The sequence below is a fragment of the Abramis brama genome, assembly GCF_963993115.1.
Source record: "Abramis brama genome assembly, chromosome: 6".
Lineage (NCBI taxonomy): Eukaryota > Metazoa > Chordata > Actinopteri > Cypriniformes > Leuciscidae > Abramis > Abramis brama.
In genome coordinates, this window is record NC_139968.1 from 5,626,847 (window position 1) to 5,648,255 (window position 21,409).

General features: G+C 36.9%; 1 protein-coding gene across 1 annotated transcript in view; it reads left to right on the top strand.

The window, feature by feature from the left end:
* kcnh1b (potassium voltage-gated channel, subfamily H (eag-related), member 1b) overlaps window positions 1-21,409 on the top strand; it is a 55,201-nt gene that overhangs the window by 8,421 nt on the left and 25,371 nt on the right. The window contains exons 6-7 of the mRNA XM_084117854.1: window positions 4,324-4,716; window positions 13,266-13,695. Coding sequence (XP_083973980.1) covers window positions 4,324-4,716; window positions 13,266-13,695 — 823 coding nt within the window. The remainder of the gene's footprint in view (window positions 1-4,323; window positions 4,717-13,265; window positions 13,696-21,409) is intronic.

Sequence of the window (21,409 nt, forward strand, 5' to 3'; positions counted from 1 at the left end):
AAACCGGTACCAAAAGTTGTTCACATGACGATGTGTCGCAGTCCTCTCTGGCAGTATTGTATGAGGTAACGTTACAGAGCAGAATATAAATTATTAATCCATGAAAATGTTAATCCGGTTTCGGTTCGCTGTTCGCTCTGTGAAGGCGCGCGCGCTTCTCCAATTCAAATATAGTACACCAATTTAAACACGGCATGTTGTAATCTGTGACGAAGCATGCGAGAGCCAATAAGCGTCTGATATCACTGCTGTAAAACATGTCGTAACGTTTCGGGAGAAGCGGAAATGGAGATGAAGATCACTGGATAAAGGGCTGAATTTGGATCTGTTTCTTGCAAACAACGTATGGATTCTAAATATTTGGATTACATCAAGCTAATAAAATTTATATATTTTGTGAATTTATGTTGTGTTTTAGTGTATTATGGGTCTATAGGAGAAAATACCTTTTGTGTCTCACAGTAAATAAAACACAAAATGGTTAAACGATTAAAGAAGGTATTTTTAAGGTTTTAAAGTGTATTCTTGTTTAACACCATATAGGCTAATCATCCGAAACGAATTTGCAGCAGAAGGCATGAACAGAGCGAAATGTTATTATTTATGAGTAACGTTAAACTGTATTAATAAATGTGACTGAAAATTTAATTGATAAGACAGTTGAATGCAATAGAGTCAAAACATTAATTTTGAGTAATTAGTGAGGAGTTGGCATGTTTTTCACTTTAAAATAATGGGCCACATCACTAGTAGTTCCTGCGGGATAACAAGGTAACGCTTGAGTAATTAGTGAGGAGTTGGCATGTTTTTCACTTTAAAATAATGGGCCACATCACTAGTAGTTCCTGCCGGATACCAAGGTAACGCTTGAGTAATTAGTGAGGAGTTAGCATGTTTTTCACAAGTAATACAAGTTATTTAATTTTATATTTAACACATACTGTACAGGCACTAGTAATATTCTAACAAACATTGTAATCTGGAAGATGTGGTTTTGCGATTATCGCAACATAAATGCAGCCAATTTCTTCATTAAGGATGCAAATTGTTTTTGACAAGAGAACATCAATGTTTATATTCATATCCTAAAGAGAAGTCCTCCTCTGGCGGCTACTGTAACATAAAGGTAGGTCTTTGGAGTCTGAGACATATTGAACTGACACTCAAGAGCTCATAATAGTGAACTAATCCAATCATGAGTGTCAGCATCACTTCCTAATTATTTAAAATTTTAAACAAATTATCATTATTAGTATTATTCTGTTTAAGTTTGAAATAAACAGAGAACATGTGTCCATCCTTTGGCAAGAGTAGTAGTCACAATCTCAACCTGTAGCTAATGTATTTGGGGGAATATAATATTCATAAACTGGTTTCCACTAAGAACCCATCTGAGGCACAAGCTTCTGAAATGTTATGACCATGTTAAGAGTAAAAAAACACAAAAAAACACACAATTGTTCACTTTTTAGACATGTTACTTTTGTGATTAGTAATTAATTGGTTATTCTTTCTTAGTTCACAAGTAGTTCTCAGTGAGGATACATTTCTTTAGTAATAATCAAATACCTACCAAGGAACTACCTTTGTACTAATTTAGATAATACTTACTGCTTAGTTAATATTGCTTCCATATTAGTTAATAGTATTAAGTTCGGTGTTAATGCAGTACTACCTATTACTTCCTGCATAGCTACTTGTTAATTACGGACCATTATTCTAAAGTGTTACCGTAATTTGTTCAGCTCAAACCGCAAAATTGTATTAAGTCGTCAGTGTCCTAATGTTCAGACAGATATAGGGAACTGAGGAGCGGAATGGGTGACAGCATTAGTGAATTTCCTCCCTCAGTTTCTTGTTTCACGTTCTTTTCAGTGTGTTGAAATCATAGAGCAGATCATCTGTGTTCTCCAAGTTCTGTTCTCACACACACTCACATGCAGCAGGATGATTCTTCAGCCATGGATACTTAGCTTACACTATATAGAGTGGATATACTGTACATATCATATATGATATATAAATATCATCATGCTTTTCACTTTATAATACTGTTCTAGATAAAAAGTAAATTGAATACTCATGACAGCTTTCTGAAGAACTGCAATGTCACGTGACCACGACCGCGATAGAGATGATTGAAAGCAAACAGATGTTTTGGTAGTTTTTGGCAGAGAATCTGAGGCACGAGCTGTAAAGGCACAGCACTATCAAAGCCACTTGAAGGCAAGCCTGCAAACTTAGCGGAAAGTAGCGTAACGCCTGCTAACGCTGTGGTACGCAGGGAATTTCTTTTTTTTAATGGATGTCAATAGCTTCACTACTCTGAATAAACCGCTTTTGTGAGGAAATAGATTATCATTTAATGAATCGAAAGCCCATTGGCTAATCTTCAACATGTTTGCTCTTAAACATTAGTTTTGGATTGATCTATTTGTAGAGTTTACACAAGAAAAATGCTGTTTTATAAGAGAAGTCAAGGACAATTGCTTGACAGGTATGATTCAGTTTACGGCACCTCTCATTCAATGTAAAAATGATGTTGGTTTAACTTAAAGTAAGTTACCTGGTTTAACATTTTGAGTGTTAATACAATGTAAGAGATTGGTTTATTCAACAGAAACACAAAATATTATTTTATCTGAACCATGTTGATTATCCAAGTTGATTTGACAAAAGAAAAAAAGTTGTGATAACAAATCATGATTTTTTTTTTTACACTGTATGGTATCCACAAACAGTGATTGACTGTCGCACAACTCTGAATTAAAGTCAATGACGTCAAGGCTGTAATGTGATTGGTTATCAAGGCACATGTGATCCAAGTTAGCCATTACAGTGGAAGAGCCACGGACCCTCGTATCTCCCAATAAAAAGACCATCTCTGGCACTATTCTGGAAAGGGCACAGGGAGCAGCAGCTCATTTGCATTTAAAGATACATGCATGAAAACAGTATGTTTTTACTTCCACTCAAAAATGGAGACACCTGAGACTTATATTAAATCTTTTAAAAAGGGGCATAATAGGTCCCCTTTAAAGGTATTGTAGAGTCTATGACTAATTGAAGTCACAAGAGGCACAAGGTGCATCTCAGTCAGCTCCCTAGCTTCCTCGGCCGTGACTCGGTATATTGTTTGCACAAATTAAGGCACTGGTAAGGACAGTAAGGACCCTTGCACACTACACATTGGGACATTGATGGTGACATGACAACATCCTCATTGTACAACATCACTTCTGGTATTTACGAACAACAGCAGAGCTGATATCTTTCTGACATTATTTGTCAATGTTTTTTAAAGTGCATTATAATAAATACTTTGCACACTTTGCAACATTTCAGCAGTAAATAAATTGTAAATGTTAGTTAGATTATGTTCATTACCTTTCTAATGATTTATGTATGTTTATTCTGAAATATAATTAATGGTTTGCATTTTAAAAAACATCAAAAAAGCATGTTTCGCGCCTCAGCACTTCCGTTAAGGGAACATAGTGAGCATTGATGCTTCCTGGTTTTCACAGTGCATTGAGGGACTTTTTAGGGGACGAATGTTTCAGTGCAACTTAAAATGGCCGACTCCCTGATCAGTGCCCTGACTACTGAACTAGGGAGCTGATTGAGGCGCAGACACACACTGAGTTGGCTCTGATCTGGGGCTTTATTGTCGCAGACTTGAAAGGGTGATGAGCTTCTTCTGTCTCCTTGTCTGCTCTTGGCTTATGTTCCTTTGTATAGAAAGAGCAAGTGTGCAAGTGTGTGCAAATCTCCATTCCCAGACAGATTCATGCTGTCTCTTTCACAAACGTGCGGAAACAGTCATGTCTCTCTCACTCATAGTTTCTGTCATTCTCTCGGTTGGAGTTTATTCTCAAATACATCAGGATGCCGTTTGTGGACTGAGGAAATGTTATCTTGCTGTCTCACTGTAAAAATGAATACGCTATATCTACTCAATAAAACTGTGGCAACAGATTACAAGCAATATTATTAATTAAAATGTAACAAATTAGAATTGAGTAATAATTAATCAAATTAATTCCTCAAAAGTAAACCATTTAAAATTAGTCAAATTTACAACAATTTTTTTTTAAACAAAAATATCTGAATAACAGACAGACGTCAAAGATGAATTAAGAACTCTTTATTTTTTATTGCCAACATTGAAGACACCTGATGTTAACAAGCAGAATCACTGAAGGAGAAAACCATAATTTTAAGTCATCATTATGGTTATCAGTGTTTGATTTAGTTGGGCTATTGACCCTTAAATCATTAACTTCAGATTTTACACTCTGTCCTCTTCTTATTCCCTATCAGGTACTGCAGCTTGGCTCGGACATCCTCCCGCAGTACAAGCAAGAGGCTCCGAAAACCCCTCCTCACATCATCCTGCACTACTGCACCTTCAAGACTACCTGGGACTGGGTGATTCTCATCCTCACCTTCTACACGGCCATTATGGTCCCCTACAACGTGTCCTTCAAGACCAAGCAAAACAACGTCACGTGGCTGGTAGTCGACAGCATTGTGGATGTGATATTCCTGGTGGACATCGTGCTCAACTTCCACACCACCTTTGTTGGACCCGCTGGGGAGGTGATCTCAGACCCAAAGCTCATCCGCATGAACTACGTGAAGACCTGGTTCGTCATCGACCTCCTCTCCTGTCTTCCTTACGACGTCATTAATGCCTTTGAGAATGTTGACGAGGTGAGTTTTCTTTCTCTTCACCGGTTGTACACTGTCCGAATTTTTTTTACATTTAGGGATGCAACAGGTTGTTACTGGGGCAGTGCCCTCAAAGGGACAACTTTGTACTTTAACTACCCCAAAAAAGTACATATTGCCCTTGTTGTTCAAGTTGATATTGTTTAAATTGTTTAGCTAGAGGAGAACTGGCTCTCCCAGTGTAGTCTGGGATATCCCAATGTTTTTTTCTCCTGCTACTGCCAACATTTTTCATTCCTTACCTCTGGCTTACTCGCACATTTTGACTTGCAGAGTTAGACACGTTTCTTGGTCAACATATTTTGTTGATCCTGGAACAACATTCCACTCTGAAAATTGAGTCCTAACCCTATTCCCCCCTAAAGCTAACCCTACCCATAACTTATCCCTAATATCAGAGGGAAATGATAGATGAATAACCCTGATGTAGAAGCACCTAACTCTGGTAGTAAGCCCAAACTTGACATAAAATGTAAACTTGTCCCTCAAATCTAATTGGTTGTTTGACACGTCGTTCCAGGATCAACAAAGGTGTTGATTCAGGAACGTTGTACTTGGTGAATTCAGGTTCTGCGGATTTACTCACTGGGGGGGGGGCAAAGCATTATGTGTTGATTTTCTAGAAGCTCCCAGTCAAACTTCTCAGAGATGGGCTTATAGGACAAAAATCTTTACCACAATATAATTAATTTTCAACCACAGTAAGGAAAGACATCACAAAATAGTAAATCAGAGACTTTACAAACTGAAATTAAAGCCATACCATATATTTCTCAACATTGTTTTTGAAATGACTGTGAATTAGTTTTTGAAATGAAATGACTCACATCGGATCATTTTTCACTTAATCCGACCTATCATATCTCCAATGATGCATTTTGAGAACATTTTAAACTCGACTAACAACACTAACATTATATAAATCAGGTGTGCACATGAGCATCAGAATTTGTGACCTGTTTTCATTAATACTTTTTGAGAATTGCTTACTCCCTTAATATTACAAAACCGACCAATATTTGAAGTCACGGTCACATTAGACTTGGTTGTTGCACACAAAATTGCTAAGGACACTGCAGCGGTCATGATGTGATGTCATGTCACACTCTACGGCGTCTTTTTGAAAAACATTAATTCAACATAAAACTTGTGTAATGTACAAGTAAATCACTCCGCAGAAGTAGCAGTGCTTCGCCTTCTGAGAATATAGTTCCCAGTGTGTATACGGTTAGAAGATGGCTGTGTCTCATGTGACCTTGTTAATTTGTACACGCTGTGACTATAAATCACAACATATAGGAAAATGTTGGCGTTATTTTGTCACTTATTGGGAGCAGTATGCTAGCTGGAGCCATTTACCTCCAGTCTTTGTGCTAAGCTAGGCTAGCGGTGGGTGCGTCAGACAGAGTTACGGCACGCACGGAGATGAGAAGGGTATGTGTGGACTTATCTAACTCTGGGGGATACGGTGAATAAGCTAAAGTCCCAAAAAGTTGGCGTGTTCCTTTAAAATGTATGTTTTTAATGTAACCTTCTCCCTTTAAATACCTCGGCTAGTTCGAAAATAATTCATGCAATTTAATATTGCTTATTTGAAAGAATTAAAAGAGCAGTTTCATTCCTATCCTCGTATTGTTCAACTGCTCTAGGCTGAAATTAGTTTCAGGAAGTAATAAGTAATTATAACATGTAAGTTCTGTTTTAGTTGTGTTTTTACTCTATTTGCTCGAGTTCTTGGTTAGTTTCCCTGTTTGTTAATTATTTTTCATAGTTCCTAATTCCACGGACCTGTTCTCTTTCTCTTTAGAGCACATTCTCTGTGAGTTTCCCTAGTTCATTTGTCCATTATCGTATGTGTTGTATGTGGTTGAGTTCTAGTTCATCTCCTGCGATTCTCCACTGTGTGGATTATAATAAAGACTGTTTTTGTTTCTACTCTTTTCCCATGCGCTTAAATTCAGCCTCTTGTGACAGTAATACGTAATTAAATTTTTAGATAGAGTTATAAGTACAGTAATCCAATTACACTGTTCAATATGTGATTAGTAGCTAGTAATTAATTACTTTTTTAGAGTAACATACCCAACACTGAGTTTGACACGTTTGCTAAACTATAAACACTATAAATAAAATATAGTTAGATCTAACTCATTTGTATCATAGCTTTATACTGTCTTATCACCAACCACAATATGAATTTCTATAAAGCTTCTTTGAAACAATGTGTATTTGGAAAAGCGCCATACAAATAAATTTGACTTCACTTGACATATTAACACCTTGGATTAGTAAAACTTATACTGTATGAACCTTTTAGGGGTAAATAAGGTCCATTTGAAGGTAATGCCCCAGTGACAAGCTGTTTTACCCCCTAAAGAAACCATTTTGTCTGAGAGTGTAAAGTGCTATTTCAAAAACTACAGGAATATTGAAGTGGTGTCTGTAAGCATGAGCCCTTGTCAGTCTCTCACATAGCAACATTGTGTCGGCCCAGATCCGGCCCACATCTGGCACACATGGAAAGATGATCTGGCCCACATGCGGCGTGGAATGACGGCCCTTGGGCGGCTCACTCCTGTGTGCCAGATCTGGGCCACAAGCAGGCCATAGCAATGCCACATGTCAGCCAAGAGCAAAGAAATACACCAGAACTGGACCTTATCTGAGCCACAAAATCTGTGTATATTAAATATGGAGTCATCTCAGCCTTAATAAGCCTGTTAACAAGCAGAATCACTGAAGGAAAGAAGAGAACAGACAAAGAGACGAGCAGAAACACAAGAACTACAACTGACTTCAGCCACAGCCTTAGATGAAATCCACTGAAGAGAAAAGATCTTTTCTTGTTGAGATTCATGCGCTGATGGTTGATGTCTGTGTGTGTCATCGTAGATTAACTTTTCGTGTTCATGTTTGATAAAATCTTCTAACTGATTGTTATAATATTGCTGGATCTCACGCTGAAGTAACACAGGGTTTGTGATGTGAAAATATTAATGGAACAACATAATTGTTTGATTAAAAAAACATCAGTGAATCAGTCTATTTCATGATGATTATAAATCCATCATCATGTAACAATCATCACTTGATCTCATTTCACTTTAGCTTTCTTTGCTGCTGTAACTGTGTTTAACACACACACGGTCACAGCGGCCAAAAAAGACAAAATATATAATAAGAGTTAATAGCCCAACTAATTGAAACACTAATCACTGTTATGGTGACTTCAAATGAAACACATTAGAGTTAAACTCTGTTAATTCTCAATAAAAAACTTGTGTAGAATTCTGACAGAAATAAAGTCAGTCTGGTTAGTAATAAGTGAAGCTGGTAATGCTGTTTGTGGAGTTGTTTAATCCTCCTCTGCTGAGATCTTCACAGATTTAATGTCTTCTTTCCTCTTCAGTTGATTTCATCTAAAGCTGTGTCTGAAGTCAGTTGTAGTTCTTGTGTTTCTGCTCGTCTCTTTTTCTGTTCTCTTCTTTCTTTCAGTGATTCTGCTTGTTAAAAGGCTTATTATGGCTGAGATGACTCCATATTTAATATACACAGATTTTGTGGCTGAGATAAGGTCCAGTTCTGGTTTATTTCTTTGCTCTTGGCTGAGATGTGGCATTGCTATGGCCTGCTTGTGGCCCAGATCTGGCAAACAGGATCGAGTGAGCCGCCCAAGGGCCGTCATTCCACGCCGCATGTGGGCCAGATCATCTTTCCACGTGTGCCAGATGTGGGCCGTATCTGGGCCGACACAATGTTGCTATGTGGGCTCAATCTTTCTGCTGAAATTGCATTATAGCCTCACAGTCAGTGTTGATAGCTTTGCCACACTAAAGCGGCGTTTTCAGGATTGATTTCATCTAAGCATGTCAGGTATTTCCCTCGGGACCTCTGTGAATGAAGCTGCCATTGATGTTCTGTGAGTGATATTGCAGCATCATGCATCGAATCTTTGAATCGCTGTGGTTTACCGCAGAAAGAAAACCATAGGAGCCATAGGAGACACAGGCTTTGCACCCTCCGAGAATTGTAAAATCCATCAGTCAGTGGTTCATAACTTCATAACCTCAGAATCCATCATCATCATTATCCCAGCAGCCATCATTACCAGTGTTGTGCGGCTCGTTCAAGCATTGCTTTACTCTCAGCTTATCCTGCACTGCAGACGGCGTCAAACTTTGTTGTCAATGATTAGTGCAATAAAAATTGAGAAACTTTTATAAGTCAGATAAAAACACTACAAGGGATTCCAATTCTTTTTCTTCAACTAAATGAACCTCTAGCCAAGAAGACAAATGCCATTGTCAATATCTAAGGCCATCTGCATCAGAACATTCAGTCTGTGGGCCAAAATCAGCAGCTTCTAGACTTCTTATCCCCACTCAAAAGCAAGGTCATGTAGAAGTCATGTTCATTAGCGGCTCACGTGATTCAGCTCAGTCTCAGAAGCCCACAGCAATAGCATTTGTGTTTCCGGTATGAAGACTGCTGGAAAGAGCCACGCAATTGAATAATTCATGTTCGAATTGAACTACGGACATTTACATTCTCTGAAAACTGGAATAGAAAGAGACTAATAATCCCAGGCTCGTTATGAGTGAGGGATTCAGGATTCAGGAGCGTGAATGGTTAACGTGGATTGTGTTCACTCTGTGTGTGGCTCTGTACAAACACCAGTTTAATGATAGCAGTGTGTTGGATCAGGACACCCTTGCCCTGACAACTGTGTATTGTAAAATGTCTAAGTGCCCCAAACATTTTTAACTGCTTTACAATGCATGATTTTTTTATTTACTTTGTTAATAGTGGAAAAGTCTAGTCTATAAATAAGTCCTGCTTTGTAGGAGGCACAGCGAGTGATGGACTGGATTTTAGGTATTAAATATCAAACTAGCAGCTTTAATACAGACCTTAAAGTCATCATGAAATGTGCTTTGCAACCCATCTTATGTCATACCTCATTTTAGTCATCTCTCAATGAGAAGAAAAGGCTGGGCTTGTTTCTATATTGTCTGATTAGAAACTTTAAAAAAACATAAAGGGCATTTCACATAGAGATCCATACCTGAATACAAGTTTGCATCAAATGGTGGATGAATATATTGTTCCAGGAATCAGACTGTATTTATTTGAGCCTGCATAAATGGTCAGTTTCTTAGGATAAGATTTCTGTTTATCTTCAGAACACACATGAAGATATTTTTACTATTCTCCAATCACTTTTGTCCATCCATTGAAATCTATGCAACCAAAATTGTTCAAGCTTCAAAAAGTCGTAATAGTAATCCATGTGAATTATTGAGCGGTTTACTCCAAGTCTTCTGGAGAGACACAATCACTTTATATGATGAACATATTTATTTAAATTTTTATTCATGTATAAACATTGATCAACAATGCATGCTTGAACAAACCTCAATGGTTAAGGTTTTTCTTGAGGCGCAAGAGCAATTATTGCAACTATTGCAACTATTCCTGTAACCTTTATAACGCAATCTCGCTTTGAAGCAACAGTGTATAATTTTTGGGCAAGATATACCATCACTGTCTAATCCAGTGGTTCCTGTCTACACCCTTCTGCGTACTCCTTCTCTTCCATTTCCACTGCAGTCACAGCTTTTCTATTAAAGGAACACTCCACTTTTTTTGGAAACAGACTCATTTTCCAAATCCCCTAGAGTTAAACAGTAGAGTTTTGGTCTGGCAGTAGCACTTTTAGCATAGCTTAGCATAGATCATTGAATCTGATTAGACCGTTAGCATCTCTCTCAAAAAAATGACCAGAGAGTTTAGATATTTTTCCTATTTAATAAATCTTCTGTAATTACATCGTGTACTAAGACCGACTGAAAATGAAAAGTTGCGATTTTCTAGGCCGATATGGGTAGGAACTATACTCTCATTCCTGCGTAATAATCAAGAAACTTTGCTGCCGTACCATGGGAGCAGCAGGCACAATGATATTACGCAGCGCCTGAAAATAGTCCCCAGCTAGGTAACTTCCAACGTAATATCATTGCGCCTGCTGCAAGTTCCTAACTTTAAGAAACTTATCCTAAAAATATCGAAACTCCTTGGTCATTTTTTTGAGAGAGATGCTAACGGTCTAATCAGATTCAATGATCTATGCTAAGCTATGCTAAAAGTGCTACCGCCAGACCCAGATCGGCTGAATGGATCCGAAAACGGTAAAACTCAACTGTTTAACTCTGGGGGAGTTGGAAAATGAGCCTGTTTCCAAAAAAAGTGGAGTGTTCCTTTAAGAGACAATATGTGTCACATTTGCAATCATGTGGATATTCAGGAAAAAATGCATTCTTGCTCGTGTAATAGATTATCAACATTAAAAATAAGAACTCACACAGCGTATGTTTTTGTATAGAAGAAAGTTTGAGTCTTAAACCAATCTCAATATTTGTTCTTCATGCTAGTAAGTGCTAAATCCCTTCTTTTACAAAGGTCCATTGTGGAGCACAGCAGTAATGTAGAGCGATTTGCTAAGGCAGCATATACTCCGCACACAACCTATCATATACACACTGTTTGTGTGGATGCAGTCAGTTTTGTCAGCAAAAGATGATGTAATTTGATTGGATGTCATGTATTTGACCTTTTACGGCTCTACCATTTTCCTGTTTTTACACTAGATGCAGCATTTTACCTGATAGAAAATACATGCTCGGTTTTAATGTTATAATTGAATGACTGGCAAAACACAGCATTTTGTTTGCATACCCCAAGTACACCAGTTTGGGAACCACTGGTCTAATCCAATGGAGTGAGCTTGGGGCGGGACTACTTTTTTGGCCATTGGTAGTAGACAGTGTTTGAGCAAATGAGCAATAACTTTTTGATGATAGATTATGAAAACAACATCTTTTTTCTTTAAAATAATGTGCATGGATACTGGAACTGGTATTAAGGAACTGGTATTGGTAATCAGGAACTGGTATTAAGAAAGTAAATTGGGCCACTTTCAGTTTCATGTTGACTTTCATAACCTGTCAGGTGCCGTCCTCAGTTTGGGTTTTGGCACAGACTCATTCATTTAATCCCTCGGTAGGAAGTGCACACTCAAAGCTGTATTATTCTGGGGCTTTGCGGAGCTGTCAGGCCGCTGTAGCAGAGCCTGCATCCGAGCAGGAGATTATAGCACACACACACACACACACACACACACAGTCCTCGTTCCCACAGCAGCAGAGGACGCCTGTGCTGGGCACGTCAACACCAGTCATCCTTGCTTTCTCTGCTGGTGCTGCGGGCAGAATACAGTTGAATCCGAGCCAGGGTTAAGCTGCGTCTGCAGGGTAATGGGGCTTTTTCAACTGGTTGGTTTAGAGTAGTCACAATACTAACATTTAAGCTGTCAATAGCACAGAAACAAATTTCGATTTCACAGTGAAAACAGTAGACAGGCTGAATGAAAATGATTCGTTGAATTTAATAAAAAAATGTATGGTAAGTGGTTGCACACAATTGATATTAGCTATATGCATTACGTTGAACTAAAATTGATTAGGTTCAACTTAATGCATTTGTTTAAATGTAGCTAAAATCAATTGTGTGCAACCACTTACCATAATTTTTTTATTAAATTCAACGAATCATTTTTTTCAGTGCAGGCTGAATGAAAATGCAAATTGACTCTCTGACAGTAGGTGGCGCTTATGGGAAAGTAAAAATATGGCGGTACACAAGGAAAGTGGTTCGCAATTTTCCATTTCTGACACCCACTTGTCAGAGAAGACAGGAAGTCAAACAGGTTTTCAAACAGCCGATTTTGTTATCACTATTGAGTTACCGCCAAATACAAGAGTACAGAGATCAGCGAGCCACTTCCGGGTTCTTCCTCTGCTATTCACTGTCGCTTAGCTAAATAGTCTCTTCATGAGCTCCATCAAGATAACAGCATTGACCATGTGACCAAGAGTGCAAATCTTATAGATTGGCTTTCTTTGAGGTTCAATGAAAAAGAGATTAGAACACTTCTCCATAACAAAAAAAGGGTAACACTATATTTTAGTGTCCTTGTTACATATGTTACATGAACTTACCATAGTAATAAGAGTAAATTATGCATAATTACATGCAATTAACCCTCAACCAAATCCTAATCCTCCCCTAACCCTAGAGTAAGTACATGATGTTAATTATTATTACTCAGTACTTAAATATATAATTACACTGTAACAATGGCACCTTAAAATAAAGTGTGATTGGCGACATTATGAAAGTGTTCGTGTCGATCTGAACAGACGCATCCATTTTCGCACCAGACATTTAGTTTTCGAACAGGCTTTTAGTTTGGTTAATATTCCATTGGGATTTTAAAATAAATAATAAAAAAAAACCAATTAATTAGATTTTAGAAACATTCACTGTGTCCCCATCCGTGGTTCACTTTAAGACCCTTTCAGGACTGGACCTGTAGTAATCGTACTGTATTGTAAGTCACCATGGGTAAAAACATCTTCTAAATGACCACAAACTCATCTAACTCGACTAATCACGTGTCTTGTTTCTTGCAGGGCATCAGCAGCCTGTTCAGTTCTCTGAAGGTGGTGCGTTTGCTGCGCCTCGGGCGAGTGGCCCGTAAGCTGGACCACTACATTGAGTACGGTGCAGCGGTGCTGGTGTTGCTGGTGTGTGTGTTCGGCCTGGCCGCCCACTGGCTGGCCTGCATCTGGTACAGCATTGGGGACTACGAGGTCATAGATGAAGAATCCAACATGGTCCGTCGGGACAGCTGGCTGTATCTCCTGGGAGAATCCGTCGGATCACCATATCGCTTCAACGCCAGTGGCATGGGGAAGTGGGAAGGGGGTCCCAGCAAAGACTCGGTCTACATCACATCATTGTATTTCACCATGACCAGCCTGACCAGTATTGGCTTCGGAAACATCGCGCCCACCACAGATGGAGAGAAGATCTTCGCCGTGGCCATGATGATGATTGGCTGTGAGTAAAACTGTTCTCCACCACTACGTGAAATTCAAGTTACACTGTGGTACTACATAAATTGCACTTTCTTGAACAAAAAAAACATTGACAGATCCATTAGTGTAGGGATCAATTCCCTCAAACAACAACAATCAGAAAAAGACCACAATCTGCAGGCTATCAATTTTATTTCATAAAAAAAACCCTGTAAAGATGTTCTACGCAGAACAAGTTGTAGAGATTTGGACTCCAGGTGTTTTATCTGCCGTTGACAGACTCTCAGAGGAACTTCAGATCTATATAGAGCCCTGTGCTGTTCTAGATTACATTCAGTCCAGATGAAGAATATTACATAATTGCTTAGTTAGGCCCTACTTTTCTGCACTGTAGAAATACAGTGATAAAAGGTAGATACACTTTTATTTTATAGTGTTCGGTGTTTTTATGTATTTAGATTAATAATTACAGAGTAATGCTAATTAACTACGTGTACTTTATGGAGCTGTTCGCAATTACACAATTCTTGCTGGTTGTTAAGTAATTTAGTATAATAAAGGTGTGATCACATTAGCAACATATCAGCGAAATTTTGAGTAAATGGGACTATTGTCAACAGTGCACAGAAATCACTTTCAGACCAATGAATACTCTTTTTCTTAAAATTTTCGAGGCCATTTTGAACTCGAGTGAAACGATCTCATGAGATCTCATAAGGAAAAGGATGATTTTGAATGAATTTGTGCAGTGTTATTTGTAAGGAAACGTATCATTTAAATTATAAAAGTGGCGCATAAACAGATTGTACAAAAATGTACAAATCCATATGAATTAGCCACCAATTCACAAAAAAACATAAAATAATTACGAATTGCCATGAGAGTGTGTTGAAATTTTTTGCCCATGTGAAACTCCCAACAATGCAGATTCCTATTTAAATGATGAGATATTGCCAGTAAAATTCTGCCAAACAACACTAATTGTGACCACACCTACAACTGCATTAAGCTGATTACCATAGAAAATAATTTCGACTGTAAAATCATGTCTTGTGTTAATTAATTCATGTAAAAATGTAAAAAAAAAATGGTTTGGTTTTTACAAACTGAGGGGCATGTCAAAATTATTTTTGGTAATACTTTATTTGGTATGGTCGCACTTTCCGTTGTTTGTTGGAATTCAGCCTTGCTTTACACATCACTACGCTATTGACCATGGACAACCTTTATTGCCTGACAAGATTTCACTGAAATATCACTAATGTCGTCACATTTATTTCTACAGCACTTTATATAATAACGATTCAAGATTTCAAAAGATTTCAAATTTCTTTTAGATTTCAAAGCAGCTTCACTGCAATAAACAGAATCAGTGATGGTCACTTCAAATTTCTATTTCAGAAATAAGCAGCTCTACAGAAGAGAATAGTGTGTTGAAAGAATAACTCTTTATTTTGATGGCCCTTTTTAAACCTTCTACTGACTATAAGTAATTTCTAATGAGAGTTAGTTGACATGTAGTTGCAATTTTTTTAAGAATTAGTTAGCATGTAGTTGCAAATTATTGAGAGTTAGTTGACATATATAGCTGCAAATTATTGAGAGTTAGTGAACATGTATAGCTGCAAATTATTGAGAGTTAGTAGACATGTATAGCTGCAAATTATTGAGAGTTAGTTGACATGTATAGCTGCAAATTATTGAAAGTTAGTGAACGTATAGCTGCAAATTATTGAGAGTTAGTTGACATGTATAGTTGCACATTATTGAGAGTTAGTTGACATGTATAGCTGCAAATTATTGAGAGTTAATGAACATGTATAGCTGCAAATTATTGAGAGTTAGTAGACATGTATAGCTGCAAATTATTGAGAGTTAGTAGACATGTATAGCTGCAAATTATTGAGAGTTAGTAGACATGTATATCTGCAAATTATTAAGAGTTAGTGAACATGTATAGCTGCAAATTATTGAGAGTTAGTAGACATGTATAGCTGCAAATTATTGAGAGTTAGTTGACATGTATAGCTGCAAATTATTGAGAGTTAGTGAACATGTATAGCTGCAAATTATTGAGAGTTAGTAGACATGTATAGCTGCAAATTATTGAGAGTTAGTTGACATGTATAGCTGCAAATTATTGAGAGTTAGTGAACATGTATAGCTGCAAGTTATTGAGAGTTAGTTGACATGTATAGTTGCACATTATTGAGAGTTAGTTGACATGTATAGCTGCAAATTATTGAGAGTTAGTGAACATGTATAGCTGCAAATTATTGAGAGTTAGTGAACATGTATAGCTGCAAATTATTGAGAGTAAATTGACATGTATAGTTACAAATTATTGAGAGTTAGTGAACATGTATAGCTGCAAATTATTGAGAGTTAGTGAACATGTATAGCTGCAAATTATTGAGAGATAGTAGACATATATAGTTGCAAATTTGAGTGAGTGAACATGTATAGCTGCAAATTATTGAGAGTTAGTTGACATGTATAGCTGCAAATTATTGAGAGTTAGTGACCATGTATAGCTGCAAATTATTGAGAGTTAATGAACATGTATAACTGCAAATTATTGAGAGTAAATTGACATGTATAGTTGCAAATTATTGAGAGTAAGTGAACATGTATAGCTGCAAATTATTGAGAGTTAGTGAACATGTATAGTTGCAAATTTGGAGTGAGTGAACATGTATAGCTGAAAATTTAGAGTTAGTGAACATGTATAGTTGCAAATTATTGAGAGTTAGTGAACATGTATAGCTGCAAATTATTGAGAGTTAGTAGACATATATTTGCAAATTATTGAGAGTTAGTTGACATGTATAGTTGCAAATTATTGAGAGTTAGTTGACATGTATAGCTGCAAATTATTGAGAGTTAGTGAACATGTATAGCTGCAAATTATTGAGAGTTAGAGAACATGTATAGCTGCAAATTTAGAGTTAGTGAACATGTATAGTTGCAAATTGAGTTAGTTGACATGTATAGTTGCAAATTTAGAGTTAGTGAACATGTATAGTTGCAAATTGAGTTAGTTGACATGTATAGTTGCAAATTTAGAGTTAGTGAACATGTATAGCTGCAAATTATTGAGAGTTAGTGAACATGTATAGTTGCAAATTTAGAGTTAGTGAACATGTATAGCTGCAAATTATTGAGAGTTAGTGAACATGTATAGTTGCAAATTGAGAGTTAGTTGACACGTATAGTTGCAAATTATTGAGAGTTAGTTTACATGTATAGCTGCAAATTATTGAGAGTTAGTGAACATGTATAGTTGCAAATTACTGAGAGTTAGTGAACATGTTGCAAATTATTGAGAGTTAGAGAACATGTATAGTTGCAAATTGAGAGTTAGTTGACACGTATAGTTACAGATTACTGAGAGGTAGTTGACATTTAGTTGCAGATTTACTTAAAGTCAGTAGAATGTCTAAAGTGGACCATCAAAATGAAGTGTTACCCAGTAGTTGTTATTCAGCTCTGTTCAGTTCAGTGTGGACATGTTAATATAACTGCACCGTAATACAGCTAAACAGGAAAAGCACTGTATCTTCTTGGTGTTTTTATGCAGGTTTGTATCTGTATTTAACCAGCATGAATGACACGATCACCTGCTGCCATCTGAGCGTGTGTGTGTGTGTTTGTGCTGGTGCAGTGTGTGTAGTGTTGTTGTGTAGGGTCTCTGCGTTCAGGGCGTGAGTGGAGCTGTTGGCCGCCTGAGGCTGACGCTGATGTGGAGTGTCATAAAAGTGGGGGAAGACTGACAGAAAGACAGAAGATCACAGTGATCCTGCTGATGCACAGCAAACACAGCAGGCACACATTCAGTCAGCGTGACACTCTCAACACTCACACGCACACACACACACGGAGAATAAGAATTCAGAATTCGCTTAAAGAAAATAAAGCCTTTCAGATGACAGTAATGAGAATTTAAAGAGGAAATGTACATAATATGCAGTGCTCAGTGTTTGTGTGTCTGGAAATGGGAGCCGCTCGATTAGGGCCACTGCAAGAAATAAAGCACACTAAAGCCGATCTCTCTCTCTCTCAGACTACAGTCAGGATGCTGAGAGACAGGCACAGCCAAAGCTTACCTTACAAAAAAATAAATAAATAAATACAGTGGTGGTACCAGGGTATAATAATGGTAACAAAAGGTATTACCATGGTAATTTTTATATGCACTCCACTAAAAGTTTGTGGCTGGTAAGATTTTTTCAGCTGATTTTTAAAAAAAGTCTTACCAAAGATGGATTTATTTGATCAAAAATACAGTAAAAACTGTGATATTTCAAAATATTGTTACAAATTTAAACAACTGTTTTAACTCTTCTATATTGAACAATGTATTTTATTCCTGTGATCAAAGCTGAATTTTCAGCATTATTACTCCTTCAGAAATCATTCTAATATGAGGATTTGATGATCAATAAACATTTATGATGATTATTAATGTTGAAAACATTGCTGCTTCATATTTTTGTGGAAACCCTGTTACATTTCCCCCAGGATTCTTTGATGAATAGAAAGTTCACAAGAACAGGATTTATTTGAAATAGAAAACTTTTGTAATGTAGAATCTTCATTGAAACTTTTGATCAATTAAATAAATACTTTCTGAATAAAATAATTAATATAAAAAAATTACTGATCAGTTCTGTAACTGTAGCAATTACCACATTCAAATATATATTTTTTTACATGATATTTAATTGGTACTCCAAAATACTTAAAAAGCTTTAAAATTTTACCATGGTAAAATCATGGTACTTTTGTTCGCACTGGTTAGAGGTCTACTGTATTATTTACTCATATACTATACATTTGTAGTAAATTGGCTTTATTTATAAATATATGAGCTCTAAATTGCTGTGTTTAATTAATTTTTACACAATGCATTCATGAACAATAATTATTTATTATAGTTTTTGTTATTATTACTTTAAGAGAGAGAGAGAGAGAGAGAGTGAGAGAGAGAGAGAGAGAGAGAGCTCTCATATGGCCTGTCAGACACTCTTCTCTACTCTGTTTGTTACTCATCTTCTCGTCTCTTCTCCCTCTGGAGACTCATTAGAAGCGTGTTACACTTCAGTGAGAACACAGAGACCATTAAAGTGATGATTATTTCATTAGCACAGCTCCTCTGAGAGTGGGTGGGATCCCATGAACAGTGTTTCGTTTGTTAAAATACACAATCAAATCATAGTCAAAATGCTTGAGAGCATGCGAATGATGCAGTTTATCGTTGCCGATACCGATAACCGATGATTTTTAATATTTGAAAGCCGATAACCGATATATTGGCCGATCATTTTTGAGAGCCTGATTTAAAAAAAACTAAAGTTCTCACCAATAAAATCCATGTCCTATACACACAATTACAGTGTTCTCATTATAATTGTATGTAGCCTTTATGACAGACTTGCGTTGCACATGTGCACTTAAACGTATTTTCCTTTTTTGAAGTGATTTCAATCATATTTCAAGCAATTCAAAACCATCATGTTGAACAGTGCGCATCTGAATTGTCTCGACTGAAGAAAATAATACATTATTTATCGGCTTTAATATATTGGCCAAATCTTCTTATGGGAACGATAACATTACAAATGAACATTTATCGGCCGATACCGATATGGAGGCTGATATACCGTGCATCTCTACTGTTTATGTGTGGTGCCCAACAATCATAACCATATTAACCATATCAGAACATATTCAATGTTTAATATTATACAGCTGTGTGGAGCAAGACACGTGATATTTCACTGCGGGTGAAAATAGAAACTAGACGAGCCACGAAATGTCACATGTCGCTTGTTGAAGCTGCAGCTGGTTAGGACAAAAACACACACTGATCTGAAATCATGTACAGTCTGAGCAGATACTCTGCATACTTTATAGTATGAATGTATTAATGAAAATACTACATCTGCCATGTTGTCATTATCATGTGACCTACCAGCATCAGTTGCGTCGCTTCACTGCCGTTCATAAATCCTGTCCCGTGGCCTCATGGGATAGTTCATGGGACTCAGCGTCAGACTCACACACACTGGTTCCATCATGAACTACTGAGTCTCGTACAGCTTGTCACCAGCTTGTTGTGCATGAGAGTCTGGTCTCGTCTCTGCGGAGGCTGTTAACGCATTACTGAGCTGGGATGGCAAGGCTGTCTTCATGATGTGACTCGCTCTTAAAGTTTGTTGTGAATTGGGACTTTAATGTTAAAGCAGAAACCGAGGTGATCGTGACATGATCCATAGAGCGAACACAAGCCTTTCAGTTTTGAGGAAATATCCATCCATCCATTTCCAGACCATCTTCTCAACAGTTTGACCAAACATCATAAGACCCATCTCTTTAGGTTAAGTTCAGCTTTTTCCATGTCAGCCATTTTGAATTCAGTCATAAAATGCTGTCTTTTAACGAACGCATTGGCGTATCATTACTAAACTTGGAATGAGTCTCAAGCACAAACCATGAAAACATAAAAAACGGCAAACGCTTCAAAAGTGGAATGATTGGTTTGAACCACGCCGTACAGACCACTGTCAAACAGAGCTGTTCAATCCTGCAGAAATCTCTGCTACGAAACCCACGCTAAACTAGTCTAAACCCAGTTCTGAAGAGCACTGATGTACAGAACAGGAGAAACATGGCATAGACAATCCAGTTAGAGGCTTTTCAATACACAAAACACCAACATTTACTGTGGATTTACTGTAGTAACACATGCAGTAGTGGACAGTAACGAAGTAGCTTTTAACAGCTTTTCACACTTTCTGTGAAGACCATGCTTCTGATGCATCATAGACCCCATTAAAGTATTACTATTCTATAAATGCATTTATAAAGACTCATTAAGACTTATACTGCATTATATGAACAGTTATAGTTACATTTATATTATTTTTATAATAACTTATAAGTCATGCATTTGCTTTTTCAATGTGCATGCTCATAATCCATTATACACTGATGTATAAATGGTTAAATATAAAATAGATCCAGAGACACTTGTTTGCTGTACCAATTAGTTATCAGTTATGTCTTTAATGGCTATAATGTTTGCATTAGAGGTCATGAATGGTAATTTTGATTTGTTCAAATCTATATCTCCTCAGCCATATGCATGGGATTGCCTATAGCAGTTTGGAATTATACTTTAAAAAATATTGTTGCAGTGTTTTGCTAGTATGTAACATTAAAAAAGATTTAAAAAAAAAAAAAAATACAATTTGGGTACTTTTCCCCATTGTTTTATTACAGGAATTATTGTTCATTAAACAGCTTAAAATGTATAATGAGCACATTAGTTTCTTAACATTTGCGGTAACACTTTACAATAATGTTCATTAATTAATGTATTAACTAACATGAACTAACCATGAGCAATACATGTGTTACTGTATTTATTAATCTTTGTTAACATTATTTAATGAAAATACAGCTGTTCATTGTTTGTTCATGTTAGTTTACAGTGCATTATCTAATGTTAACAAGATTTTAATAGAGTCAAGTCAAGTCACCTTCATTTATATAGCGCTTTTAACAATATGGACTGTTTCAAAGCAGCTTTACAGTGATAATAGGAAATTACAATAACAGAGATTATTTTGGCTTTACAGCAGCTCTAGAATAAAGTTATTGTCCAGCTAAAGTATTAGTAAATTTTGCAATTATCATCAACAAAGATTAATAAATGCTCTATAAGTGCAGTT